The sequence below is a fragment of the Manacus candei genome, unplaced genomic scaffold (assembly GCF_025592945.1).
Source record: "Manacus candei isolate 608988 ecotype Guabito, Panama unplaced genomic scaffold, ASM2559294v1 h1tg000028l, whole genome shotgun sequence".
Classification (NCBI taxonomy): domain Eukaryota; kingdom Metazoa; phylum Chordata; class Aves; order Passeriformes; family Pipridae; genus Manacus; species Manacus candei.
The window spans coordinates 43,295,936-43,323,676 of NW_026138076.1; the positions used below are offsets into that span (position 1 = coordinate 43,295,936).

Sequence of the window (27,741 nt, forward strand, 5' to 3'; positions counted from 1 at the left end):
CGCTATGGGCACCGCGTTGGTGGCCGCGCTGCTGCGAGGAGCCCTCACTTCTGGCAGCTGATGTGTGCTGCTGGTAACTATGCTTCTGCTCTGCCTCCTCGTCCTGCTGGCCGCCTGCGGGCCTGCACTGGGCACGTGGAACACCTGCGGGTACGGAGCCCTGGGCTATGGGAGGGCGTTTGGGCAATGTCTTGGGGGTCCCCTGTGTCCACACCGCAGCTTTCCAAACCCCACGGGGGAGCCTCAGTTCCTTGCCAGCGGCCAGGTGCTGGGGTGGACAGACACACAGCCCACAGGCTTCCCTGGCCTGCTCCGTGCAATGCCTTGTGGGGAGGGCAGATGGCTGAGCTTCAGCCCGAGCAGCAGCAAGCCACGGAGCAGGGCATAATGACTTTCTGCTTACAGGGGGGTCTGTGGGGTCCGGTCCATGACTTCTGATGAGGACCAAGGCAAGACCCGTGTTGTGGGTGGCACAAGTGCCGAGGAAGGGGCCTGGCCCTGGCTCGTCAGCATCCAGGATCCCGAGATATCAGGCACGGGGCACCTGTGTGGAGGTTCCCTCATCAGCACGCAGTGGGTCCTCACAGCGGCCCACTGCTTCGTCGATGCCAGGTAAGGAGGACTAGGGACCAGGGATATCCCCACACCACCAGTAGGTGCCCTGTCGGCAGCACCACGTGCTGCTCCCACCTCGTTTCCTTGCAGTGTGCCCAGTGCCTGGGCACTGCAGACCTCAGCTGAGATTGCTCAGGAGAAGGCTGAGCTCATGCCACTGCTTCCTAGCAGCCTCCAGCTGACATTTCCAGAGCCTGAGGCATGCTAGAGCAGCCTGTTAGACTGTTAGAGCAGTCACAGACTCCGCAGTGCTGCTTTCCTCTCTGCCTTGAGAAACAGAAGCCTGTCAGCTGCTGAGCTGCCGCAGCTCAAGGCTCTGCTCGCTCTCACCCTCCTTCCATCTGCCTTCTAGAAACATCAGCACTATGCGCGTGGTGATCGGGGCCACCCAGCTGACCGAGCTGGGCCCTGGGGCTGAAGTGCGCCAGATCCAGCGGCTGCTGGTTCACGAGAACTACAATGCTGCCGACCAGAGCAACGACATCGCGCTGCTGGAACTGGACCGGCCTGCCGAGTGCAACCTCTACGTCCAGCTGGGCTGTGTGCCCAATGCCACGGTGGATGTGTCAGAGCTGGAGACCTGCTATGTCGCTGGGTGGGGTGCCACCACTGCAAGAGGTAGGTCCCCAAAAAGGCAGGGCAAGCTCAACACACTGGGGAGATGGGTTGGGCTTCCCAACAGCAGAGCCCAAAGCCAGAATCAGGCTGCCCACTCCCTAAGGGCGGACAGAAGGGACATAGTGCTCCAGTGCCTCTCCAGAGGCAAAGCCAGGCCCTAGGGAGGGGGATCACCCACAGTCATAGGAGGAGAACTGGCAGAAAGCTGCTGGATATTCTTTCTGTGCTCACAGCTCAAAAATCAAGTGATATCCTGCAGGAGGCCCAGGTCCACCTCATCGATGTCCAGCTCTGTAACAGCAGCGATTGGTACGCTGGGGATGTCCACACCCACAACTTGTGTGCTGGCCATCCAGAGGGAGGCATTGACACCTGCCAGGTAGGAGCATGTGACAAGCCACTTGGCCCCCAGCAGCACAGGCAGCCCCATCACCACCACCCAAACACAGCCCAATGTGGGCTTGATCTGGCCCTGGTTCCCCACTGCTGCTGTAGCTTCCCTCTCTTTTCCCATCTGTGGGGCCTTGCCCAGTGCCCTCTTTGTCCCAGAGGTCTGGCACTCTGCCCAGAAAGCCCAGCTAGTGCTCTTCGCAGCCCAGAGGTCCAGATCCTGACCCTGAAACATCCATCCTCTGCGCATCCGGGATCACTGTGCAGAGACGAGAGAGCCCAACCTCACAGGCCCCCAACCCACTCCCAGCCAAGCTTCCGGAGGCTCCAGCACCAGTTCAGAGCCCCAGTTCTGTGCTGGGAATACAGCTCTGATAGGGGCTCTGAGAGAGGAGACAGCCCTAGTGCTGACAGGGGCCACCCATCACCACCTTAATCCTCTCTGCTCCGCTGCAGGGTGACAGCGGTGGTCCTCTCATGTGCAAAGACAATGATGCTGACTACTTCTGGGTTGTTGGAGTGACCAGCTGGGGAAAAGGCTGTGCAAGAGCAAAACGACCTGGAATCTATACCTCCACTCAGCACTTCTATGACTGGATTGTTGTCCAGATGGGCCTGCTCCCAGATGTAGGCGCTCCTACGACAGCACGGACGTGGGGTTATTATCCAACTGCCACACAACCCTGGGGTCCGTTTCCGACCGCTGCACGACCCACACAGCCACCATGGCCAAGACCACCCGCCACACAGCCACCATGGCCAAGACCACCCGCCACACAGCCACCATGGCCAAGACCACCTGCCACACAGCCACCACGGCCAAGACCACCCGCCACACAGCCACCATGGCCAAGACCACCCGCCACACAGCCACCACGGCCAAGACCACCCGCCACACAGCCACCATGGCCAAGACCACCCACCACACAGCCACCATGGCCAAGACCACCCGCCACACAGCCACCATGGCCAAGACCACCCACCACACAGCCACCGTGGACAAGACCACCCACCACACAGCCACCATGGCCAAGACCACCCACCACTCAGATACCAAAGCCGCCACCACCACCACCGCCACCACCACCACCACCACCAACCCCCGTTCCGAAGCCGAAGCCACCACCAACACCAGTGGACAAGTCCTGCCCATATCCAGTCACGAAGCTGGTGAAATTCTTCACTCAGATGGAGAAGCTCCTGCAGGCCCTACAGGGAAAAACAGCTTGAGCAGCAGGATGAACAGGATCCAGTTCAGGCTGCATGGGACCATGACCATTTCCTGCCGAGGTGATGCCTGCTGATCCAAAGGCAGCCTCGGTGCCAAAGGCCTGCTCTGTCCTGCCCACACTGCTCCTCTGCATGTACACGAATGCTAATGTTGACTTAGTTGCTGAAATAAAATTGCCTTTTTTCACAGTTAACCATGTTTTCAGACCAATTCTGCCTCCTGGACAAGGCAAGGGCTTCCTTGCCCAGGACCTTCAAAGTGAGACTCTGGGCAGACCACTTGGGCACAAAGGGAAAGAGTCACTGCAAAGTGCTGGAACTGTACCTGGTCAGAGAGGAGGGTGCTCAGAGCCACCATGGGATGGAGAAGATTGGCACATCAAGTCTAGAAAGAGGAAAGAGGAAAAAATAATGCCACACGCAGACACCTTATGGGGGATGCATTAAGGCACACGAGCTGGTGACTAGGGCCTGGCCTAAGCCTTAGCTAATGGAACAGGCCTGGGAAACTCCTGAACATGACAAGCAAAATTGCTGACTGTCACAAAGAGAGGGAGAAGCTGACAGGAGCTACAATGCCCTAAGGAAGAGCCAGATTTCACAGGTAGCGAAGGGGGATTGATGTGTGAGATGGCCACACTTCACAGATGCTCGAAGCATGAGGTGGGGTCATTTTGGGGAGAAGAACCTGGCAGACCAGTGGGACCCAGGAAACTGCATCAGTAGTGCCATGGAAGGCCAAGGTGAGACAGCTAACAGCACCTGCAACACCAAGTCTGTTCACAGGTGGGGCAAACCTTGGAGCCAGAGCGGAAAAATAGGAGGGGTGGGTCCCCTGTTTGGGAGGCAACAAGGGAAGAGAAGGGGAGGAGTGGAGGAAGATGGAGTTGTATGAACATGGCAAATGGAGAGAAAGGAGGATCAAGGAAGCCGTTGCACAGATGCAAGCTGCTGATTCATTTGCTGGTTTGAGTCCTGCCCCTGATCACCACAGGATGGGGAAGAAGATTCTTTGCCCCAGGCTTCCTGCAGCAGAATTTCAGAGGTCCAATAATATCATCATCACAGCTAGGCTTTGCGAATGAAGATTTGGGAAAGGCTCTATCCACATTTGTTACAAGCACGCTGGTGGCTAATGAGGCCAATACGAGATAGACAGGTCCAATTGCAAAAGGCACAGCAGAAAGACTCCTTAGGTGGTATATTCTGCAGGACACAATTCTTTCTGCGTTATCTTTTCTCCCTGAGAGTGATCCTGTGTGCGTTCTCAGAGGCATCAGCAGCGCTATAGATGGTGTGTCTCCAGACCTCCCGATTGGAGGCCAGAGTAGACCAGTTATGGTGATCGATATGGCCAAGGCTGAGATGTTGTTTCAGGGAGTCCTTGTATCTTCTCTTCAGGGCTCCTCTCATGCGGCAGCCAGTGGCAAGTTCACCATAAAGCAGGATCTTAGGGAGGCGGTGGTCCTTCATCCTGGAGACGTGCCCTGCCCAGCACAGCTGTGTTCTCAGCAATATGGCCTCAATACTTGTGACTGCTGCTTGTTCTGGAACAGACGTGTTAGTCACACAATCTGACCAGTGGATGTTTAGGATTGTACAGAGGCAGCGTTGATGGAAACGTTCTAGGAGATGCAGGTGGTGGCGGTAGATGACCCGTGATTCGGATCCATATAAGAGAGTAGACAGCACTATGGCTTTGTAAACACTGATCTTGGTACTTTTCTTCAGGTGTTTATTACAGAGTTTATTATGGAGTTTTCCAAAAGCACTATAAGCCTTTGCTAACCTGTTGACTATCTCTCCGTCAGTCTTACCATCCGAGGAGATGAGGCTACCTAGGTAGTTAAACTGCTGGACTGATTTGAGCTCTGATTGGCCAGTGGTGATGTGGGGATGATGGGGGATTTCCTGAGGTGCTGGTTGATAGAGAACTTCTGTCTTCTTTAAGCTAACTTCTAGCCCAAAGAGCTCAGCAGCGTCTGCAAAGCAGGATGTTAAACGCTGCAGAGCTGCTTCTGTGTGGGCAACAAGGGCGGCGTCATCAGCATAAAGCAGCTCCTGGACAAGATGGTTTAAGGTCTTAGTGTGGGCCTTCAGTTGCCTTGGGTTGAATAGGCTTCCATCAGTATGATATCGAATGTAGATACTGTCCTGATCATCAAGGTCTGCCGTGGCCCTTTGGAGCATCATGCTGAAAAAGACTGTGAATAGGGTTGGTGTGAGAACGCAGCCTTGTTTCACACCATTCATTATTAGAAAGGGCTCAGAAAGTGCGTCACCATATCTGACTTGGCTGTGCTGATCCTCATGAAGTGAGATGATCATTTTAAGGAACTTGGGGGGACATCCTAAACGTTCCAAAATCTGCCATAGACCTTTTCTGCTCACAGTATCGAAAGCCTTGGTGAGATAACGAAGGTTACATAGAGGCCTTTATTCTGTTCCCTACGCTTCTCTTGCAGTTGTCTGAGAACAAATCCCATGTCTGTGGTACTCCTGTTGGCTCTGAAACCACATTGGCTTTCAGGTAGAATTCCTTCTGCTATAGCAGGTATTAATCTGTTCAAAAGTATTCTTGCCAGGATTTTGCCAGCAATGGAGAGCAGAGTAATACCACGGTAATTTGAACAGTCTGATGTAACTCCTTTCTTCTTATATTCAGAGGTCCAATTCCTAGAGAATGGCATGTGGGGCTGAGAGCAGAAGCATCCTTCTCTGTCTACAGCTTCCAATTGCTGCATGTCTTTGGCCAAGCATTCTGAGTGTCACAGCTGCCCTTGCCCGTGCAGAACAGCAGTAGATCTCACAGACAGCAAGGACAGGGAGCCTGCCAGAGGGGGTTGCTGTGGCTGGTGTGGCCAGTGTGGACTGTGCTGCTTCTGCATTTCCCTGTGCTTTGCACGGGAAGGGTGGTGCTGCTTGAATATGTTTGGTTTATTGGGCTTGTCCTTCACTGCTGACCCACCAGGGCTGTAACCAGATTGGCTCCTCCACACCCTGACACGCACATGCTGCCCGCAGGAGCCATGTGCTCTGGTGTGTGTTTCTTGGGGAAGAAGCTGGTGGCAAATGGGTGCAGAGAGCAGAGTGGCAGTGAACTTCCCAAAGACGCGGTGATGCTACAAGGGGTGTTTTCCGGTGAGCTGTTAGCAGGCAGTGCACACCCTCATCGTGCAAGCAGAGGGGCTACAAGAAAGATGGAGAGGGACTTTTTACAAGGGCAAGCAGTGATAGGACAAGGGGGGATGGCTTTAAAGTGGTAGGTTCAAAATAGATCTTAGGAAGAAATTCTTCTCAAGTAGAGGAACTCAGTGGCTTCAAAACTGCTCTCAAACTAAATGTCAGAACCATCTCCTGCTCAGGGATGGAAAAAGCCCGTCACAGTCATTACCGTGACACAGGCACCTACCAGCAGCCTCCAACTGCACGTTCAAATGCCAAGTGACAGGCAGATGTTTGCAGTAAGAAATACAGCCCTCTCAGAGCCTCTGCTTGCATCACCCACCAGGACAGCATTGCCTCAGCCTTCTCTGGCCAGAGCTTTGACCTGCAGGAGTCACTTGAGCTCAGCCGGGCTCTGCACATGGCTCTGACGATGGGGCCCAGACAGACCACATGGCACTGCTGAAACTAGAGAGCTTTGCCTTTTTCCTGGCATAAATGTCTGTGTTAGTAGGAAGCTGGCAAGGAGAAGGAGACATAAGACAACTTAACCCCTCCGTGTTTTTTTCTCAGCAGCATTTGTGTGGTGGATTTATAGAAATAAAATAAAAAAAGCCACACTTAGGAATGTAAAACAGCACTAGGGGAAACTGCATGCTCTGTAATAATATCTTGATAATTAAGATGGACCGTAAACCATATGACTTAAAATTTCCTTGACGAAGTGCACAGGATTATAAAAACAGAGTTAACGTCCCAGGCTCTTTGATGCAGAAACTTCTGCCTGCTTGCAGACGGCGGTGAAGTCGCACCTGCGCTGCCGCTGCCGTGAGAGGATGCGGGTGCCGGGGCAATGGGGAGGACCGACCCCTTCTCCCCCAGAGCTCCCCGCCCCGCCCGGCCCGGCCCGGGCTCCATCGCCGGGACAACGCTGCCCCCTCGCGGCCGGCGCGGGTCGCTCTGCGCTGCCCTTCGGGAATGCGGAGGGATTGCTCTGGCGTGCCGCCCGCCTGCATCTGCCCAGGAACGCACTTAACAGGGCCATTCCTGCCCCGTGCCGCGCGGGCGGCCCTGCCCTTCCCTTCCCGCAGCCGAGCAGCGGCTGCCTCCGGCCACTCGCCTGACACGTCGCGTTGGTGCTGCCTCAGACGCTGGGAATTACGGGTGACACCTCGCTTGACTGGGTTAAATATTTTTTTTCCACTTCGGGCCGTGTGTTTGCACAGTAAAGATCAGCAAGTCACGGCTACTTCCATTCCCTCCGCACTGGCAGCCTGATGTCCTTGGTACCTGGCCACCGGTTCTTAATGTACATCAACATGCACTGATATACAACCAGGCTGATCTTTGACTCGCCTCTGAAACAGCGACACATTTTCTCAACAACAAATTATACTTTGACATTAGAAGGTGGCAATCTGTAATGGATATTGCAATCTGAAGATTGAAAGAGACTATCTGTGATCTTTGTCCTCAGCCGAGTAAGCTGGAGTCTCTCTTCCCTCCTACACGTTATTTGATTGTGGGACATAACCTTGGGATGTACTAATAATCATTAGTCAGAGCTGATATATCCGTTACAGGCCTGCCCTCCTCGGGAAGGGAGACGTTCTCTGGAACAGCAGTAAATCAGCAGAACATGCACTTAAATATACAGTAAAATGTGGTTTGAGACACGGTCCTTCATACATCATATAACAAAATGCTTTATTGAGAGAGTCACATATACACTAATGAGGAAAGAGGGCTGCTGAGATGAGACCTGCGAAGGGGAAGCGATTCTGTGGCGGGAGGGAACCAGGAGAGGTCCCTGAGCAGCTCCTGGTCCAAGGGCAGTTGTGACTCACCAAGTCCTTCTCTGCTCTCCCATAGTTGATGTGGTGTCTTGGAGGAGCTGGTAGGAGAGAAGGGAAGGGAAAGGAAGGAAGGGAGCCCTGCAGAACTGTCCAGGCACACTGAGCCTTGAGACCCTCGAAGGGTTAGTGGAGGGGTCTGACTTGCCAGGAGGAGTGAGGGGTTTGTTCTGCTGCTCACGAACTTTGTGGGTCGGGTCACCGCTTTTTAATTTGTTTTTGCTGCTAAGCAGCTCTTTTTGCAGCTGAATGTTGCAGGAATTGTTAGAGCATCTCCTTTCTTACAGGCATTTCTCATTGTTATTTAAATCTAAGTGAATAAATAACACATGCATCCTTAGCTCTGCCAAGGAACTGGCTGAAGCAGGGGCAAACTCTCAGGGGTGAGGGAGAGGACAAACCCTCACCCCTCAGGAAGGCAGCCCCATCATCTCCCCATGCTCAGTTTGCTGGGGCATGTGCTGAAATTTTTTTTATTCTCTGGGTTCCTGGTCCTGCTGCTTTGCCTCCCTTGATTTGTGTGGTCTTAAGTAGTTGCAGAAACTGTGCCAAAAGGGCTGGCCAAGCCACCCAGCCTGATCTCCGCAATGCTTGGGGCTGGTCCCACGTGGCTCTGGGTGAGCACTGCCTGTGCCAAGAGAGAACCTGAGCTCACACATCCCTGCTGACCATGACAGCTGGGCCCACAGGGCCCTATGGCTTCTTCTGTGAGTCTTATCACTCATTTTGGAGCTGACCAAATCAGTGCATGTTTGGCTTTTTTGGCATATTGGTGACAATCCAACCAACGCAGAAAACGTCCACAATGACTTAACCGTGTTGCTTAATGCAACCTCTCTGCATTACATTTAGTGCCACTAATGTGTTGGAGGGCTGCTGTCCTCTGCTAACTGCTGTCAGAGTGGGCATCTGTAATAGAGCAGGTGCAGCACTTAGTGAGGCAACATCCTCTCTGATGCAGAGGGGGAAGAGATTTACAGACAGGCTTGAGGATGGGCAAAACCTAACTGGTTTCAGATACCATGGAAAAGCAGCAAGAATTAGTAATGGTGTTATGTGCTCAACATGCAGGACTGGTGGCTGTGGGGCAGTGGTTTACATTTTTGGTGCAGCAGAGGGAAAGCGGGAATCATGGTGACACGAGATGGGAAAATGAGTATTCAAGTAAGGGTGTGGTGAATGGGCATGACTATATGCAAGTTATTTCTTTTTTTTATTATTATTATTTTTAGTTAGGATAGCTCAAGCATTGTAATGGCATCAATAAAATGGATTTAAGCTATAAATAACTGGCATTGTTTGATGCCTGTTTGACTGGTGGGGAGATAGGCTTAGGATCAGGTGTTCATTAGCTGCTTTCCACAGCCTTGGTCAGTAATTCTGACGCAAAACCACATCACTTTGCTGAGGAATGGCAACCTGACATGGGCCACAGACAGCTGCAGGCTAACCTGCACTGGAGGAATGGAGATCCTCAGTTCCAGCAGAACATATGTAACCAACACAGTTGTGCACCTAGAGAGGGAAACAAGGCAAGTCTTTCACTTGACTCTTCAGTAAATATTAGAATGGTTTGTGCCTTTCTTTTCCTAATTTTGTAATATTTTTTCCCTCCAAAATCTGTTCTAACTGTGAGCACAGATTAATTTCCATATAAGACAAGTCACTTAAGAATAGGGAAGGGGTGAATGGTTTGCCTTTTAATAAATTAATCAGTGCTCATATTTTTAACAGCCTTAAGAAGAGATAAAACCTCCATTCCTCGTCATGGCAACTACAATAAACGAAGCATCATTCAGAAGTCAAGGAAAAAACACAAGCACTTTAGGTCTCAGCCAAGTCTGCAAAGTAGCAAAACTCATTACTAATTCAAAGGAGCTGTGTCCCTCAGAGCTCACCATTACTGGTTTTACTAGTAATAATACTGGAGCAGCATAAATTTAACAGAAGGCAGAGTCTGGCAGAAGGCAGCATGGTGTTGAAGTGCCACTGTCCTAATCAAACACCTCCATGAGGCCTTCACTTGCTCCAGTCAGGCAAGAAGCCGTGCTGGATTGTGGGGAAAGAGCTGGGGAGGGGAAGGTTATGGTTTTATAGCTAGAGCAATCTGGTAACATTAAACCTAGAGAGACAGTGCAGGAGGCCATAGGTATTTGTAATTTATTCATAAACAGCTATGCCATCATAAGAAACTTTTTAAAATAATAAGTGATAGTTCTTAAATATTTTAAGAGTTTGTTGACCTATTTTCTCAGTTAATTAGGATTTTTTTTTTTTTGGCTGCATTAACAATGACTTGAATGCAGTCTGCTTTAGTTGCTATACAGTTCAGCTACACTGGGTTACAGAAACATGATTTCTTTCTGAGGCACATGACACAGGAGATGAATGCCATTGTGTCTGGGCTTGTACTTAAAAACCTGTAGACTTACTAGGAGCTAGGGCATAAGCTCAACTTATTGAATATAAAACCATTCACCTAACATCCTTTTGAGTCCTAAAACAAATGTCTTTTCAATTACAGTGCTACCCTTGGTTTTTCCACAGCAGAAGGGCCATGGTGCAGTTTCCCTTTTCTTCAAAGTGCAATGGTTAAGACCATCAAGCTCATCTCTACAAGCTGCATTTGTGAGTACACTTCTTTTCTTACTCATTTTTTTGCCCCAGGTTCACTAGGCCTAGAAGTTAACCTGACAGAAATTTGTCCATGTGTGCAGCACAAAACATTATGTAGTATGGTCAGAAACCAGCTCTTTCTGAACACTAATAGAAGGCACTATTAGCAAAAGATGCACTGTGTTCATCAAACGGGGGTTGGAGCAGAGAACTCAGCTATGTCCCACCTGTCTCCTCTGAAGTCAATGATCTTTTAAGGGAGGACATGAGAGCAGGGCTTTGACTGACTATCCAGCATGAAGATGGCCAACTAGTTGGAGATTCCCCCTGACAGAGGGGTAAATTGTCACTAGGAAGGCTGTGTGAGCCATCAGGGTCCCGTCATTATCTGCTTAGCTCAGGGGGAACTGCTGTGGGTTGTGCATTAAGCTGCACCACCAAAATGTGTCCCCCATTACACAGCTTGGGAACCATCTGAGCTGATCCACCCTAGACAAGGACACCAGAAGGGCCAATTCCTGCTCTCTGAAAGGCTCTAAAATGTGTATCTCAAGAGGATCATTATCAGGACTGTTTCTGACTATTTTAAAGCTGCAACAAAATAAACCTTTACCCTTGCTGTTATCGCTTGTCTCTTAGGAGGTGTCCAGGATTGTGATGTTTTCCAAGGGCTGTTTTAGCGGCATCCTGCAGAAAACCACACGGTTGGAGAAAAGTTTATACAAACTCAGAGCACAAGGATGCTGTTAACTTCCCATGCAGCCTTTGCTGCTCCAAAGTGACCTGGGAAGGGTACTTCTCAGTCCGTGTCTCTGCACACAGTGTTACCGAGCTGACTCGGTAAAGTAAAAGACTCAGTAAATGCTGCCTGTCAGGCTGCAACAAGCTTCCTCATCAGGTGCAAATGGACAGGAAAGATTTTCTTCCATTTGCACCTGATGAGGAGGCATGTTTCTCCCCCAAAAGCTGGTATCTGCCACCCTGTGTTTCACTCCCATGGATCAATTCAGCGTCCTTCGAATCAATGTTCTCCACTAATGAGTTATTGCTTTTTTATTTTCGAATTGAAACTTAAAATCTACCGGCAAATATTGTGTCATCCAAGAGATACCAGGTGCACAGAATCAAACCTGTAAGCTCCTAAATGAGAATTATTGGGTTTATATCACGGGTTTGTAGTTCCTAGAGAGAAATATAGCACTAGAAACTTTTGCTGAGATTAAACAGGAGTCAATACTACAGTGCAGAGGAAGAATTTCTATTTTTGGCTACACCCTTAAGGCAGCAGAGGAAGTGTATGTCATGGTTGCAGTGACAGCTAATGAGCAGATATACAATATTAATTGCAGTAAGTGTAACACACTGAACAATCTATCAACTTCTATTTTCTCAACAGCTGTAGCTTAGATACTTTTGACTAACACCTGTGTCTGAACTGGCTGCTTTGAGTTTGTTTACCTACATGGCAGCACACAGAGAAACTAAACCACCACCTCCTATAACCTGTGCCGTGCAGCCCGGGCTATTTGCACACGCACTGGCCGCTGTAGCGCTGCTTTCAGCGTTGCAGATGTTCAGATGATTGTCTTCTTCCCTCTGCTCTGGGGGCTGACCCAGTTGTACTCGGCTTGCACCAGCACGAAGCTGTTTTCCCGGATCCTTCGGAAGTGCACCGCCTCCCGGTTTTCCCTGGCGGCGATGCCGGGGTCCGGCTCGCCGAAGGACACCTCCGTCCGCTTGTGGCAGTGCTGGGCACAGACACAGCGCACGGCGGCTGCCAGCGCCAGGCCCAGGGCGGCCGTGCAGACCAGCAGGATGCCAAGTTGGGCTGCAAGGAGTCGGCTTCCTCTGCCAAGGTCTTCCCCTTTCCCAGGAATAGCAGATTTGGGAGCTGGTCTGGTCACCCATGCCAGGGTATTCCCACCTGCCTCCTCCTCTTTCTCTTCCTCACCCCGGGTGCCGGTCTCCTCTGGCTGCGGTGCCAGCTCTCTTTCTGCCATTTGCCTTGAAGCCAAGGACAAATTGCCAGCAGTGCTGTCATTCCCAAACCAGGCTGTGGTTGCAGCAGCATCACCCAGGTGAGTGTGTACGTGCAGGGCAGAGGGAGATGCTGTCACATGCAGGGAGTCTTTCGAGATGGCCTCGCTCTTGGTACTGGCCTTTGAAAGCAAAAACACACCAAACTGTGTTTGAGGAAGGAAGAGAAAGGGGGGTGATTATGTTCTCACTACCTACATCATAGTACAGTTCAACTCTTGACACGCACATGTCCCTCTGGCCTTAAAATAACCCTTCTCCATTCCCTGGTTACTCAGTACCTTTTAGAAAATGAGCCAGATGAAACCCTGCTCCATCCATATCAATTCCCGTGGGAGGGACAATGCACTGGAGCTGGTCCCAGGGGCAAAGGCAGAGTGGGTTGAAGGGGCAAGGGTGAAGGGCAAAGGTGGAGAGGAAATTCACTGCTTTGCCTAAGTAAAGGTCTGTAGTTCCTGTTGTTGTGGTGGTATTTTTCACAGCCATAGTTATCACAGAAAAAAATCACTTAATAAACAATTCCCACTTTGAGTGATGCCAGGGTCATGCTGAAAGAGCAGCTGTGACCTTCCCAGCCCAGCTTCATGTTTAGTCACGTGGGCCTACTGGGATTTGATATCACCCTTCTGGGGTTGTATAGAGCTGTGGAGCAGAGGGACACAGGAGACTTGGGATGGCCTTTGACATCAGTGGTTTTGGGGCAGTCACATACAATCTGTGAACTCTTCCCAAAGCCTGCCTTGCTATCTAAGCATACACAGCTGGTTTGAAATCGTCTGCCTCTCTGTGTTGCTTAACCACCCATTTTAGTGGGAATGACTGTTCCTGCCTGCTCCTGTTTCTGGGGACTGTCTGGTTCCTTGCACCTTATTTTATCTGTCACAAAATGACAGCAGCTCCATGCCAGTTCTGCAGCCCAGGCTTTGCTGCAGGTGTTATCCAAGACTAACTGGGAAACAATCATACAATTTATTTGAATTTTTCCATTCCCACTGTGCATCTGAGCCCCCATCCAAAACCTGCAAAATGTACTGGAGTTTTTCCTTTGGCTCCAGTGAGACTTGAATCTGGCCCTCAGTAACTGGCACCTCTCCAGCCTGTCCAGCCCAGCAGGCTTTTTCACACTTCCATTAATTACACCAGAGAAACTCTCACCCTCTACCATCATTAGCGATTTCTAAGGCTTCCTGGGAAGACAGTGTGACAGGAGCACAAAGCTGAGGTAGGAGCCCTGGCAGGCTGTGAAGCAAAGTAGTGGAGGGTCAGAGCATCCTTTGTGGAAGAGAGTTTCTGAAGGTGCTAGTAAAGTGCAGTAGTAAATAGAAGACTTTCAGTGGCTGAACTCCAAACTGTAAAGTAGCTGACTGGTGAAGTTAGGATTGCATGTGTATGGATCACTTGCCCTCAAAATGCAAACAGCATACTGTAAGGATATACTGCAGGACTTGGGACTTTGGGATAGAAAATGGAATTTCCTCGCAAGTCCTTGCCCTATCTCACCTCATTTCTCCTTTCTTTTCATGCTCCTTCTCTCCATTCTTGCCTAATTTCCCAATATTTTTATTTCATTGTGCTCTTCTTATCTTACCTTGTGCAATAACTCTTCCTTTCCTTTGTTTCAATCTTCTGCCATTTCTCCACTTCTCTCTGTGGCTATGCCAGGTGCTCATGATACATATCTTTCCTTTACTTGTACCCTGTCCTCTGCTCCTTCCTAAATATTTCTGCCTCATTCTTTGCTGTATGGCCCTTTCCCCTTTTTTCTTCTGTGAGGTTATTTCTCTTCCTCCTTTGGCATCCTGCAATCCAGATCTAATTCTTTATTTTCTTTGTATTTTTCTTCTCTCCATCCTCTGCGGACTTCCACTTTTAACACTGTACCCTGTGTCTCTAAGCTATCCCTGCTTTCCAGCTTCTCCACTAGTTCCCATCTGAGCATCTTTCTCTGTCTCTGCAGCCCTGGTATTCTCTGGTTTCTCTCCCTCCTCTGTTCTCCACTTAATTCCTCAGATGCCCTCCTAGTTTCCACATCTCCTTCCATGCGTACAGCTGCCCCACTGCTCTGAGGCTGCAGTCCTTTCACCCCTTTCTGGGCTTCCTGTCCTGAGATCACCCCTTCCTGAAAGGTGCTTTCACCCACTCATCCTGCCTGCCAGCTCCTGCTCTTCCAGCAGTCTCTGGCAAGTGCACCCCATGCCTGTGGCTAACCCCACCAGCACCACGTCTGCCTTTCTGACCCATCCAGCCTCAGAAAGTACAGACCTACTTTGGGCATCCCTGGGAAAAATTAAGTCTTCGACCTCTGGTGGATTTCTTGGGTGGTATCTATCCAGCACCCCTGGAAAGGAGCATCTCAGCCTTCCACAGGAATAAAACACACATTTCCAGCCCAGTAACACGCAGTAGTCATGTCCACATGCAGGAAAGCTGGTTTAGATTGGTTTTACAGTGAGACTGTTAAAAACCCAGGCAATGGGCTCAAAAAAAAAATGCCTAAAAAGAGATATGAAAACTAATTTCCAGTGAAAGTAAAAAAAAAATAAAACTTTTAACAGGCTCAGCATAGTTTTAGCCACTTAGGTATGTGGGCTGCTTGGTGCTGTGATGCAGTAGAGAGGTTTTATCCTCAGTCTTCTCTTAGACCTTTCTGTCCTTGGAGGAGGCGTCCTCCCTGACCGCACTGCTTACCTGCCTGTGGTCTGTACATGTCAAACACAAGCGTGGGGTGGCAGCGCTGGCATTGCTTCCTGCTCTGAGATATGGATAGAGGAAAGGCAGGGTTAGTAAGTGAGACCTGTCACCATGGCTCACATGGGAATCCCTGTTTCTCACACCACCAAGAAGTGTGCCACTCCTTAGCATTTTTGGAACACATGCAGTCAACACAGACCACACAGGCTGTATTTTTAATAGTGCCTGATCATTTATTCCTATCCCCATCATTTTCACCCACAGGATGAAATGTGGCATGAAAGTTCATGTAACCCAAATCCCCTAAGAGTTCTGAGCAGACAACCTCAAGCCCAGATTTCATAATTGCTTTGCATCCTTTTTTCCTTTTCCCTGCAGATGGAGAAATAGGTCTGCTGAGTTCACTGTTTCATTGAATATCTGCATGCACTTTCAGGGAAATATTCTGGCAGCCAATAGTTTTCATCACATTTTTCTGCCACTTGGCCAGTCCTCCACTGGTCTGAACAGTGTAGCATTGGGTTCTTATGACTTTTGGATTTTCTCCCTGTCACTGTCTGTCATGTGCAGTCTCCAAAGGATTATGTTTCAAAATCCCAGCAAGCAAACACCATCTTGCCTCCCCCCCAGCCGCAGACACCTTCCTACATAGACCCTTGTTCATCTACAGGGAAACTAGTACTATTTTCCTTCCCCATAAGGACTGGAGAAATAGCTCTTCCCACCACCGAGTTTACCCATTGGAGGTGCTGAAGCTGGAGGCATTGTTCTGGGAGAGGAAACCTTGCAAGGCATCCACCGTGCTTGCTTCTTGGGTGGGAAAGGATGGCTCCAGTGCCCGGCCTCTGGACCTGACGCTCCCACCGGACACAGCCCGTGAAGTCCGTGCCGGCTGCTTTGGCTCAGCAATGGGACGGGCATCTGACCCGACACCAAAACCTGGCTCTGGTGCTGGTGTTGCCATGTTGCCAGTGGGGCTGGCAGGCGGTGCTGGAGCGCGCAGGGGGGAGCCTGCAGGAGAGGTGGGACCTTGTCCAACAGGGAGACAAAACAAAGAGCAGGGAGAGAGGAGCAGAAGTCTCTTGTCTTCGGTTTGTTTATTTCAAATCCCACTCGGTGCCAACGCTTGCCAGGAAGGTTTGTAATAGCGAGTCTTTTATTTTCATGTCACTTGTTTTTAAGAGGGAACCCAGATGAAAATTAAAGCAGCAAAGCTCTCTGCCTATGTTATGGTCAAGTAAAATAACTAAAACTCAGTCTTAATGCCATGACAAAAATGCTGAGAAATACATCTGCTTTGGGTATAAGTAAATTCATGGAGCTCCTTACTAACCAAAGGCTGCATAAGTACAACTAAATATATACCTAAGGAGCAATAGTCACATTTAGAGACAAATATGTTCCTCTGCTTAGACAACATTGCTAATTGCACTTCCTTATCTTCAAAAGCTGGGATTTTAGGTAAAGTATGTTTTACGTTAGGGTTTGCATTGAATCATAAGATCTGGCAGCCCTGTTTAACTTGCCGGTACCCTCCTTGTAACTGGCCCCATCACTTCAAGTGCTGGCCCATGCCCTCACTTCAAGGAGCTCACCAGAGCCATCACTGGTCTCCTTGGTGGCCACAGGAGTTAAAACAGGTCCCCCCAGCTTGTTTGGGTCACTTGTGTCGAATGCTTGCCCAGAATAAGCTGTAAAACTACTCTGCAGGAAGCCAACCCGTACCTTTGCTCGCCGTTCCTGTGGGGTGTGTGTCATCTGGTCCCTGCGAGGGCACAGGGGCTGCGGCGTCGGGCTTCTTGCTGCTGCCAGCAAGCGTCTTGTTTTGCCCCCCCTGAGCCACGATGGCAGATTCAATCTTTGCCCAGTAAACAAAGTATGACTGGACTATGGAGATGCTGTTAAAACATAATTAGGCAAGAATTTATTTGCTCTGTAGCATTAATAAAACACAAAGGCTGCTTTAATCTGAAGAGAGAACGGATGCAAAAGTATTTTAAAGGATTAACCTGTCATACATTTGCTATTACAAATGAAAGATACCCGGTCTCATAAGAAAGATTCGGGGTGAAGAATCACCACCCATAATTAAGATCAGCCAAAAATGTGTGGGAACTTAAATAAAAAGAAATAAGAAAAGCTCTATTACATTCACCATGTTAATAGAAGTACATTTGTAAAACTTGGACTAGCTCAGCTTATAATCTTCTGTAGGCAGGGAAACAACAGTGGTATTTACTAATTAAAACAAGTCAATGTAACTTGTACAAACAGCAGAATAGGTAAGGGCAAAAAAAGTCTCTCTTCTCAGTCCTCTGATATTTGAGCCTGCCTAATCCTCTGCTTTTTGTCAGGTGCCAAAACCGCATTGGCCAACCTTTAACTGTTCACCCAGAGAGCCTTATTTAAGCTGGAGATTTTGGGAGAATTTCAGCTCAGATTGCTCAGCTGCTTCTGAGAGTTAGCTAAGGGGAAACCAGTTTGGGTTTTCCTGTGGCAGATGATTCTTACAAGGTGTTTTTAAGCCTAACAAGGAGTTTTTCCAGATGCTGTGTTAGGGCAAAAAGGGAGAAGCTATCAGAAGTCATCTTGGAGGGTCAAAAGCCAGAGGGCAAAGGAAATATTAGAGCGGATGTCTAGGACTAGGTGTTGTTGGGTATTGTTTGAGTTTATTTGGTTGCTTGAGCTTTATGTGGCTTAAATAGTATTTTCTGATTTAAAACAATGGCCAAAAATTGGAAATTCCAAGCAGCAATATTTCTGTTTCAATGAATTTTTATTGAATCACGATGAGGTGCACAAGCCACAGCACTCACCAGGATGCTTATGTTTTGGGAAGTAGCCAAGGATCTGGCCAAGCAGCTTCTAAGTGGTTTTGTAAAGTCAAAAAATAACAATTTAATCTCTTTCAAAATGAAAAGCTGCTGTGCTTCCTCTAAGACAGCCAGTTAGAAGACTTTTTATTTCGTTCCAAATCAGAACCAAACTACTTGAAGAGTTTGGGACTTTGGTACAAAACAGAGACATCAAGTTTTGACACAGTGCTTGCTCTCTTTTTAATGTGAATAGTTCTATTTTCATTTTACTTTTTTTAAAAGTAAAATTTTTAATTATTTTTAAGAGGTTGTATACAAGATTATCCTGTGGGCAGGGAAGTCCTATGGGTTGTGTTATTTACAAAGACAGGCAATATAATCACAGTTCTGTCTTTATGCCTTAATATTTCTATCTCCTAAATGCCCAGGCTGTCATCTTCCAGTGTATTTGTTCTGAGAAAATAGTGACCATGTAAATAAAAAGCAGCACTACCTAGCAGACATTAATGGTGATTTACGTGCCAGCTGGGATACTGTTGCACCATTTGGTAAGTATTTAGCTGTATTGGGTTCAAGATACATAAACAACTTTGCTGGACAAGTATGATGGAAAAATAAAGCCAAGCCTTTAAACTGAGAGGACACAAATTCTGGTTAGGAACCAGCACATCCTTACAAAAACTTGATGTCTCCAATGGGTTGGTCTGGTGCTTTCCATACAAAGGACAAGTTTCTTTTCAGTGATTTGTCCGAGTGGGTAACAGTGTCCCCATCTTCAAAACAAGTCAGCAGCTTGGAACCAGGAGGCATGAAGATGAATGTGCCAGCGATTTCGTTGTTGGACACTTTGCGAGCTTGGAGCATAAAGCCCATATAATCCCGGGTGCTCCTCACTGTCACTGGAAGACAAAACATGGGACAGAAGGGATTTGTCTAATAGTTATGGAGTTAATTGTCTGCAATGGATTTTCCAGTGATAGCACTGTAACTAAAAGAAAACCTTGGGCAACAACACTGAAAACACCTCAGGACCAGTGATGATGGGACCAGGACATGCTGCCAACTGTGCCTAAGAGTCAGGTGAGTCACCAAGACCGCTTTGTGTGGTGCAGAGGAGCAGTGAAGGTGACTTTACCCTCTGGAAGTGCCTCTCATGCCATTGCATGTAATGAGGTCTGCTGTGGTTAAGACACAATTGAGATAAATAAATCCCCTCCAAAGCACCCAAACCTACCAGCTGCCTCCAGCCAACAGTTGGTTTGCAACATGGTGAAAACCTGGAGTCAACCATCACCTGAGAAACCTTAGGCCAAGTGCTGCAAACAGAATTCCTCTGTAAATACGTTCATTTCCTCATGACGAGAGAGGTGGTGTTGCTCACTCAGACCGGTTATCCCTCTTCCCTGACCTCACAAAGATTCATGCCATCACTTGAAATGAGTTGTCATGTATTTTTCAGATGCAGGAAGCTGTTCCTTACCTGGAACCTTGTCACCTGGGAAGTAGAAGGACATGTTGGTGTGGACAGTGACGTAGTTGCTGTTGGGGCTGTGCAGCTGCACTCTGAGGTGCCTGGGCATCATGTCGGCGCAGGCAGAAAGGCTCGCGCCGTGCGAGAAGGCGGCCGCGCAGGAGACCAAGCACAGGGTGGTGCATGCCCAGCCAACAATGGCAGTGTGGGCTCTCCTGCCATCCTCCATCCTACAGCAGAAAACAATGTGGAGGTTCACTTCAAAGCAGTGGCTTCAGCAGCCTGTGAGCCCGTCTGAAGCCATTGATTTAGCTGATCTGCAGAACCACCGTTCCCGCAGGGTTTAAACAAAGGAAAATAGATTATCTTTGAGGCACCTGGAGACACTTTTGAATCCACAGCATTCACATTCTGAAGTAATTGTTGCGGCTGGAAGGGAAGAGGCCTCACAGGAGGATGTATTTCTTGTGAAGTTGCCTGTGGAGGGAGCAGTCAAGGAAGATTTGCTCTGAAAAGTCTTATGGGCTTTAGGAGGAGGAGAAGGCTCTGTACGGCCATGCTCAGCACACAGCACCATTCCCAGGCCAAATGTACAACCTGATCAATGGGGAAAACATCTCTCCTTAGACCTGCAGAGCTGCTGCAGACCTCCATTGCATGTGGGGCTGGTGCCCACAGCAGAGCCTCTCCCTGCCTGCCATCTCAGAGCCATGTCCCCGCACTGACAGCACGTGGCTGCCCCTCACACTGGGCTGGCTGTGACCACTGGACCCCTCTCTGGCCACCCAGCAGCATTTAGGCTTGTCCTTCTCAATCAGGGCTTGCTGTAGCTGACAACACAATAATGATGCTGTCTGTGAAGTCAGTTGGAACCCTGAGATAACTTGGTGGCAGTTTTGGCTATTACCAGGATTTCTCCTTATTCTCAAGTTTTTAATCCAAACTAACATTTTTTTCTTGACACAGTTAAAGTTTAATATTTGGTATGCTGTGTCATCAGTAGCTCACAGCTTTGGTGGCTGGCATAAAACACATTTCCAGATTAACTAGAGTATTGTGTTATTCTGATTTTTCAAAATGCGCTTTTGAAAGTGAAGCTGAAGGATGAGTGTGGGGTATTTGTTGTAATGGATATTGTAAGGCAGGTGGTTCAGATTTTAATATAGTGCTTTCTAACATGTTCTTTCCAACATGCAGCTTTTTGTGCCTTAGATTTCGTTACACTTAGTCAATAGATAGATGTAAATGAATCAGAGGAAACCAGAGGCTGAGGAGGTCTAGTTACACCTCGCTCTTTAGCACTTCTGAAACTTGCCAGCTGACTAACAAACCACCACAGCACATGAAATTGTTTGTGCCTGGACTGAAGCAGCAAGCAGTTTAACCTTCCATAGCCAAGCATCCTGCCACTCCAACCAGTTACATGCCAGAAGATGCTTGTGGGAGTCACAGGAGCCTTTGCTAACTATTCCAGCCCCTGTTGGACCAGCGGCAGGATGCCTCCTCCTCCCGGAGCCAACCTCTCCTCCGGGCACACATAAACCTCACTTGCTGGATAAGATTTCTCACAGGAGCTTATAGAAGTACCCCTGAGCTGCAGCTCTTTCCCTCCAGCGTTTTCCAGGCCGTGCCACCTTTCCCTATCCCACCCCCAGCTGCCCTCCTGTGCCCATCACGGCAGGGGAGCAATGCTCTGCTCCCCAGGGCTGCCCGGTGCCGCCGTCGCTTACCTTGGGACACGAGCGCTGCCGGGCTCGCTGCCGCTACTGCCCTGCCAGCCTGCTGGAGACTCATCCTTTCAGAGATCTTCTTCTCTCTCTCCTCTAATGGGAAGTGCAGCAGCTGTTACTCCTAATACCCACCACCCACAGCAGCTCTCTGCCAGTGCCCAAATCCTGCCTTAATCATATTAGTTTTTCTCTTCACATCCCACCCCTTTTTTTTTTTTTTTATAAATCTCCGAGCTTCTGCAATGAAAACAAAGGCAACTGGGGTGGGGGGGGCACAGCAAGTCACGGGGTTTGTATGGGACACCCTGTTGCTTCCCTGTTACCCTCCCCACACACATATCCTCCCTTCTGTGCTGAAGCAAAGCAAAGCCACATCAGCTCCCTCCATGACCCCAGGCAGTGTGCCCTGTCTCTCATGCTTACATGGGATTAATTTTGGCAGTAAAAGCAGATTTTTGCTAGAAAGGCTGGGAAGGCACATCCCATGCACCAGCCCTTGCAGAAGGAGCCATCAACACCCCACAGATCCACCAAAGCCGGCACAGGGGACTAAACATCTGCTAGGTGTGACTGTACCCCAACACAAGAGGTGTATTTAAGTCCAGGCTGTGAGCCCTGCTCCTTGCTTGAGCTACACTGCAGCTGTCCTGGCAGTCGACCGTGGAGCTGATCCTGTCCCTGGGCTTCCCAGCTCCTCCTCAGATCCACCTCATCACTGCAGACTGCTCTGGTGATCTGGTGATTGGGACTCCCGGCCAAACCCAGCCACTGTCACCAGGCCCACCTCACTCCCTGACAGTGGCTTATTGCTCGCAACAAATGGAAATTAGGGTCCAGTTCATCATCAGAGTTGCCATCAGGAGATGCTGAACAAACTGCTGGCAGCATGTGGCTCCAAGTAGGGCTGGATGAATGGAATAACAAACCCATCAGCTGTCTACCCTTTCTTCAGCCGACAGACCCTTAGGAGGCAGCATCAAGTGTCCCAGGGCCGCTGGCAGGAGGGCTGGCCCTGTGATGCAAGAAGGTTATTTAAGATGGGTGAGCAAAGGAGTGCTTGGGGCCCTTTAGTCCTCCTCCTCCTCCTCCTTGGATAAATATGTGTCTGACGGCTGAATGAGTTCATGCTGGTGATTGGGCCGCTGTCCCAGCGGGACACCACTGCTCTGTCCTGTGCCGTGACTAAAGAGGATGCACCAACACACAGGCAACACTACTGGGTTTTGTTTCTGCAGCTCCAGCAGTGCCTTAAATTGAATCTTGAATACAGTCTGACCAGTGTGGGAGTCTGTCCAGAGTGGACATCCTGGTGACTGCCTAGGGCACTCCCCAGAAACTGGAGGCAAGCTTGCAGATGCCCCTCTTATTAGCACTTTTCCCATCAGCCTGCCCTGCTCTACAGCCTGTCCTTTGGAAGTGTCACAAGACGCTGGGCTGACACTGAGCTACTGCTGCTGACAGCCCAGCTCTCAGCTGTTTAACTGGTTGGAAAATATGGGAACTGGTGGTACTGGGCTCTCATTAGTCAGCTCTCCTCTGTGTTGGAAAGAGGCCTTAAAGTTACCAAAGAATTTCAAGATACAATGTAATTCTTGTAGTTTTCTTTCCTTTTGTCAGTGGAGGCAGAGTGTAGTTCAGGGAAGGGAGGAAAAGTTTATTACTTCTGTCCTAGTTTGTAATTCTTCATATACAGAAGAGAATACCTTTATGCTGCATCAATGACTAATGCTGTCTTATGCTTTTCCTTACTAACCTATTCCTAGGCTAAACCATCCCTTGCTTATAACAAAGCAGTAGCTCCAGACCTCTGACAATTCGCAGGAGAAATGCCAAAGACATTACAGTCATTCTGGCACAGTGGTCAGGTCTGAAAACAGTATTCCATGTGTGGGTCTTTGCATCATGGCACAGTGTTACAGCATTGCATTGTCTTCTTCAGCTGCTGCCCCGGATATGGCACACATTTTCTTTATACCAACTCCAGTGAGAACCACTTCTCCACTGGCTTCCACCTGAAAAGAGGGGGAAAGCAGCAGAGAGCAGACACTGAAATAGCAGTGTTGGATGTTCCCTGGGCTCCATGTGAAGCTATGGGCAGAAGGGAGAAGAGGCTCAAAGAAATGAGGCCCAGATCCAACCCCTCTGTAACAGCACAGCATGCAGGGCGGTGCTGAACTGTCTCTGCTCACTTCGGAGGCTGCAGCAGCCTCTGGCAGGGCAGGATGTGCTGCCGTACGCAGCTTTAGCAGCACCAGTCAGCAGAGCTGCACAACACTGCCTGGTTAATTGCTGGGCTGCTCTGAAACACAGCCCTATGCAGCATTCAAACTCACTGCCTTCTCTCAAGTAGAGGAACTCGGTGGCTTCAAAGCTGCTCTCAAACCAAATGTCAGAACCATCTCCTGCTCAGGGATGGAAAAAGCCCGTCACAGTCATTACCGTGACACAGGCACCTACCAGCAGCCTCCAACTGCACGTTCAAATGCCAAGTGACAGGCAGATGTTTGCAGTAAGAAATACAGCCCTCTCAGAGCCTCTGCTTGCATCACCCCCCAGGACAGCATTGCCTCAGCCTCCTCTGGCCAGAGCTTTGACCTGCAGGAGTCACTTGAGCTCAGCCGGGCTCTGCACATGGCTCTGACGATGGGGCCCAGACAGACCACATGGCACTGCTGAAACTAGAGAGCTTTGCCTTTTTCCTGGCATAAATGTCTGTGTTAGTAGGAAGCTGGCAAGGAGAAGGAGACATAAGACAACTTAACCCCTGCGTATTGTTTTCTCAGTAGCATTTGTGTGGTGGATTTATAGAAATAAAAATAAAAAAAAGAAATCCACAGTTGGGAATTTAAAATAGCACTGGGGAAACAGTGCATGTTCTGTAATAGCTTGATAATTAAGATAGACTATAAAATATATAACTTGAAGTTTCACTGATGATATGCTCAGAAGGATTATAAACCCAGTAACATCCCAGGCTCTTTGACACAGAATCTTTATCATTCTTGCAGACTGCTTCTACATCTCCACATCTCCACATCACGGGGCCACTGCAGGGGTGGCAGATGTGGAGCAGGTGCAGTGGAGATGTAATATGGACATGGATGCAACCAAGCTGGTTGTTTGACAGGTTGAGAAATGCTTTGCTACTGCAGGATAATAATGGTTTTAAAAAGTTAGAAGTCCCTCCTGTTCAACTAGCGGCCACCTGAGTCCCATGAACAAAGTTTGAGGATGCTTAGAGAAGAATGGGCAAGTTGATCAAGTAGAGAGCTTGAAGGTGGCAACAGTTGGGTCCAGATCACAAGGAACTGATCATTAAACTAACAAAGTTGGCAGCACCACCTTATTTAAGAATATTTCAGGTCATCTTTAAAACAAAGAGCAGTGGCCAACTGCAAGATGAGTCATTAAAAATCCACAGTAGGAGTGTGGTGAAAACCCATGGGTAGTCCCACAGGGAAAATGGAGAACAGTGTCTACAAACTGGCATCTCAGGGTTGACCTGGGCATGTCTGCGGCTCTGTATTTGGGGTAAACAGGGAAAAGAGGATGCTTTTCTGATGCTAGTTAGATGGAGGGTTGGCAGAAGTACTGGCAAGTTCTTCCCCTTTTATCCAGATGACTACTCTTGCTGTTCCTCTACCACACTTAGTGAAGTGTAACAGTGATTAAAATGTTGCTACTGGGAATGAACTGATACATACACATGCATGCAACATGTAACGTGAGACTCTTTCCCTCACAAATTCAGCCTAGAGAAAAAACGAGGTTGAGGGATTTATTAAAAAAAACCACCCTTTATTTTATTTGATAACTACTGCAACCTGAGAAGCTGTTCTGCACTAGAGAAGGGGGTTGAGGAGAGGAGGAGAGAGAGAGTACTGGGCCCTTTGTGAGTCTCAGTAAGAAAAGTCTAGCAATGAATAGCTTAACGATTGCTTTAATAAGACAGAGTAAGATGATGAATACAGACAGCAAGTAAAATGAACATCAGATGCTGGGCACCCCACATTCATGTAGCATCAGTCAGAACCCAGATGGATTTTCCCACAGTGTGCTGTGTAGAGCAGATGCAAACCCATCCACAGAGAGATGCTCTCCCTTCCCATCACTTGATCTAGTTTATAATTTCTGTACACCAGAACAACCCTCTACTCTGTAGGATGTTCTCATGAGAACTTGTTGCTGCTCTGTTAGATAAAGGCAAGGCCAGGCAGGTGGGAGCTGCCCGTGAGCTCTGCTGCTCGGGTGAGCTGGCAGAGATATCCTGCAGCCAAGGGGTGTGTGCAGACCTGAAAGCTGTGCTGGACATGCAGCCCAGCCCAACTCGCAGCTGCCATGTGGGTCACTGACTCCCAAACATTCAAGGGTCCGGGTCAGTGCAGCAGCTCAGGAAATGCCCCCTCCCATCTGATTTCAGGCCTTAGAGAAATTTGGCACAGGGATCTGAAGCTTTGAAACTGCTGACTCCACAGTCTGCTTGTTTTCAAAGCCCACAAAGGGCTGGAGCTGGCCACGGGTGTGAGCTGGGATATTAAAGATCAGGCATTGCTTTGGTACCATCAGTCAAACGCAGGAAGGCTGTCACTTTGCAAACACTTCCATGCTTTCTTGCCTACCATGGACGACACAGCTGAAACCTGCAGCTGTGAGGCACAGCTGGCTTTCAGAGCTGGGAAAGAGCCTTAGGAAGTAATGGGCAAGTCATACCCAGAAGGGCTCTGAGTAACTGTTTTGTCATCGTAACATCAAGAAAGGGATAGAAAGAACTGAAATAAATGATGTTCAGGATGAGTTGCATTAGATTCCCTTTGACCTAGGAATCAGGTGGCAACAATTTGTAATCAGGTGCCAACAAATCAGTCATCAGTGTATACCTTTAAGGCAAAACCTTCCCAGCATGCTGTGCTCCCTTTATATAGGGGCACTTGAGGGCTCTACAGGTTCTAGTAGTAACCTGTTTTTTGGCTGCCTCACCACACACAGTGAGTACTTACTTACCTGTTTCTTCCAGACTTGCCTTCTCTAGTTTTCACAGGATATGCTGTGCTGCTGCTCCTAGCCAGGCTGTTGTTTAAGGAAATGTGGCTCAGTTTGTCTTTTCAAGAGCAAGAAACTTATGCTGGATGAGGGGATGTAGCAAATTCACAGCTACTGCTCTTCCTGGGGTCTGTCTGTCAACTGCATGTGTAGGTGAGGGTGGGGTAGTGATTAAATGGCCTTTGCTTCATGATATGCATAAAAGTACTGACTATCTACGTGATGCAGCTTTAGTCTGGAATTTCAGTCATTTTTGTTCTTTAGTTTTGGGTTACTTAATTTTGGGTACATTCTTCTAAGGAAAGTGATGGACAGATGCTTGTAAGTTGCTGAAGGAGTGTTTCATTGTCAGTTCTGATCTAGTTGAGCTTGGTCCCCAAGCAAAGCTGTTTTTAACACAGGTACCAGTGCAAGACTATCAGGTAAATGAGGTGACATGAAGGATATGAGTACTAGTATCTCATACTGTCTTTTGTGTATGAAGATACATTGCTTTTGTAGGAGTGCCTTTGTATCTCTCAATGGGATAACGATCTTACACGTTAGGTTGAGAGTTTGGGAAATATATCATTCTACTTTGATGTTTACGTACATATATAATGTGATGCAACTCTGGATAGCATTCCATGTCCCATTCTGAAAGCTGTTGATTTATTTGCAAATAGAATGTTGTCCTACAGAATATATAAGTCAAAATCTAAAAGATAGGCAGAATAAATCCAATATGAATGTTTTATCCAACTAAAACAAGACTATATCCAAACGCTGGACTGCCTGATTGAAGTCGAGCTTAAATGTCTACTTGATTTAAACACAGGGGTTAAAAATTGAATTAAAGGGGGTAAAACAGTGTAAAATATACTAAAGGGCAGTGATTGTAGGAATTAAATGCTTTATTTCTTTTACTACTTTTGAAATTCAAATATGAATTACAACAGCTGATCTTCAATGCAAATTTTCCTGTCTACCTCCCATAGTAAATAGTGACTTCATGATCTAGAATACATTAAAAAACCCTTTGGCAGGCAAGCTACATAGTATTTTCTGTGTTCAGAGTTTAGTATGTGATTAGACCATCAGAAGTAGCAGATTACACTGAAACATGTTGTATAGCTAGACTTGTAGAAACAGAACTGCATTTGAAAAGTTAGCAATGCAAACTCTTGAGAGTAAATCAAAGTCTGTGCAAAAGGTGTTGCTATAGGTGGGTAGGTGTGTGTGGGGAGAGGAGAAGGAAGAAGGGGAAAAAATTTAAACCTGTATTAAAATAAAATTCTATAAACTCTAAAAATAACCAAACCCAGACAGTCTCCGGGACTGAAAGCAGACAATAACCTGCCAGCTACATATAGATGACAAAGCAAATGAGAAATTGCATGCCCCACTTGGAGGTACATCTTCATTTTTAAAAACGAATTCACTTACAGAAGAGCAAGTTGGTGATTTGTCTTACATCCTGGACCTTTTTC

The 27,741-nt window shown here is 48.3% G+C and overlaps 2 protein-coding genes across 3 annotated transcripts; one reads left to right on the forward strand and one right to left on the reverse strand.

Moving 5' to 3' along the window:
• The first annotated feature begins 34 nt into the window (after nucleotides 1-34).
• LOC127472538 (acrosin-like) lies at nucleotides 35-9,382 on the forward strand. The gene is made up of 6 exons (XM_051790960.1): nucleotides 35-150; nucleotides 406-612; nucleotides 968-1,233; nucleotides 1,467-1,612; nucleotides 2,080-3,596; nucleotides 9,281-9,382. Exons 1-5 carry the CDS (start codon nucleotides 80-82, stop codon nucleotides 2,851-2,853), a joined length of 1,464 nt encoding a protein of 487 aa, XP_051646920.1. The 5' UTR covers nucleotides 35-79; the 3' UTR covers nucleotides 2,854-3,596; nucleotides 9,281-9,382.
• A 2,658-nt stretch (nucleotides 9,383-12,040) lies between these two features.
• REELD1 (reeler domain containing 1) lies at nucleotides 12,041-20,900 on the reverse strand. Of its 2 annotated transcripts, none has more exons than XM_051790939.1 (7): nucleotides 19,880-20,900; nucleotides 19,512-19,732; nucleotides 18,708-18,930; nucleotides 16,941-17,113; nucleotides 15,953-16,226; nucleotides 15,213-15,276; nucleotides 12,041-12,646 (listed from the first exon to the last, which is right to left on the reverse strand). In XM_051790939.1, exons 1-7 carry the CDS (start codon nucleotides 20,077-20,079, stop codon nucleotides 12,062-12,064), a joined length of 1,740 nt encoding a protein of 579 aa, XP_051646899.1. In that variant the 5' UTR covers nucleotides 20,080-20,900; the 3' UTR covers nucleotides 12,041-12,061. The 2 variants fall into 2 exon arrangements, with proteins under 2 accessions (XP_051646899.1, XP_051646898.1); XM_051790938.1 differs by having other exon boundaries at nucleotides 15,953-16,244.
• Nucleotides 20,901-27,741: the final 6,841 nt, after the last annotated feature.

What these genes read in the sequence shown, in the direction of transcription:
- LOC127472538 (XM_051790960.1), top strand. Translation starts at nt 80, where the DNA reads ATGCTTCTGCTCTGCCTCCTCGTCCTGCTGGCCGCCTGCGGGCCTGCA. An exon ending in GGCACGTGGAACACCTGCGG is followed by an intron (nt 151 to 405) that starts GTACGGAGCCCT and finishes TTCTGCTTACAG; the next exon opens with GGGGGTCTGTGGGGTCCGGT. An exon ending in GGGTGCCACCACTGCAAGAG is followed by an intron (nt 1,234 to 1,466) that starts GTAGGTCCCCAA and finishes CTGTGCTCACAG; the next exon opens with CTCAAAAATCAAGTGATATC.
- REELD1 (XM_051790938.1), bottom strand. Translation starts at nt 20,079, where the DNA reads ATGGTGCTGTGTGCTGAGCATGGCCGTACAGAGCCTTCTCCTCCTCCT. An exon ending in GGATTCAAAAGTGTCTCCAG is followed by an intron (nt 19,733 to 19,879) that starts GTGCCTCAAAGA and finishes TTTCTGCTGTAG; the next exon opens with GATGGAGGATGGCAGGAGAG. An exon ending in ATTGGAGACATCAAGTTTTT is followed by an intron (nt 17,114 to 18,707) that starts GTAAGGATGTGC and finishes ATGTTTTAACAG; the next exon opens with CATCTCCATAGTCCAGTCAT.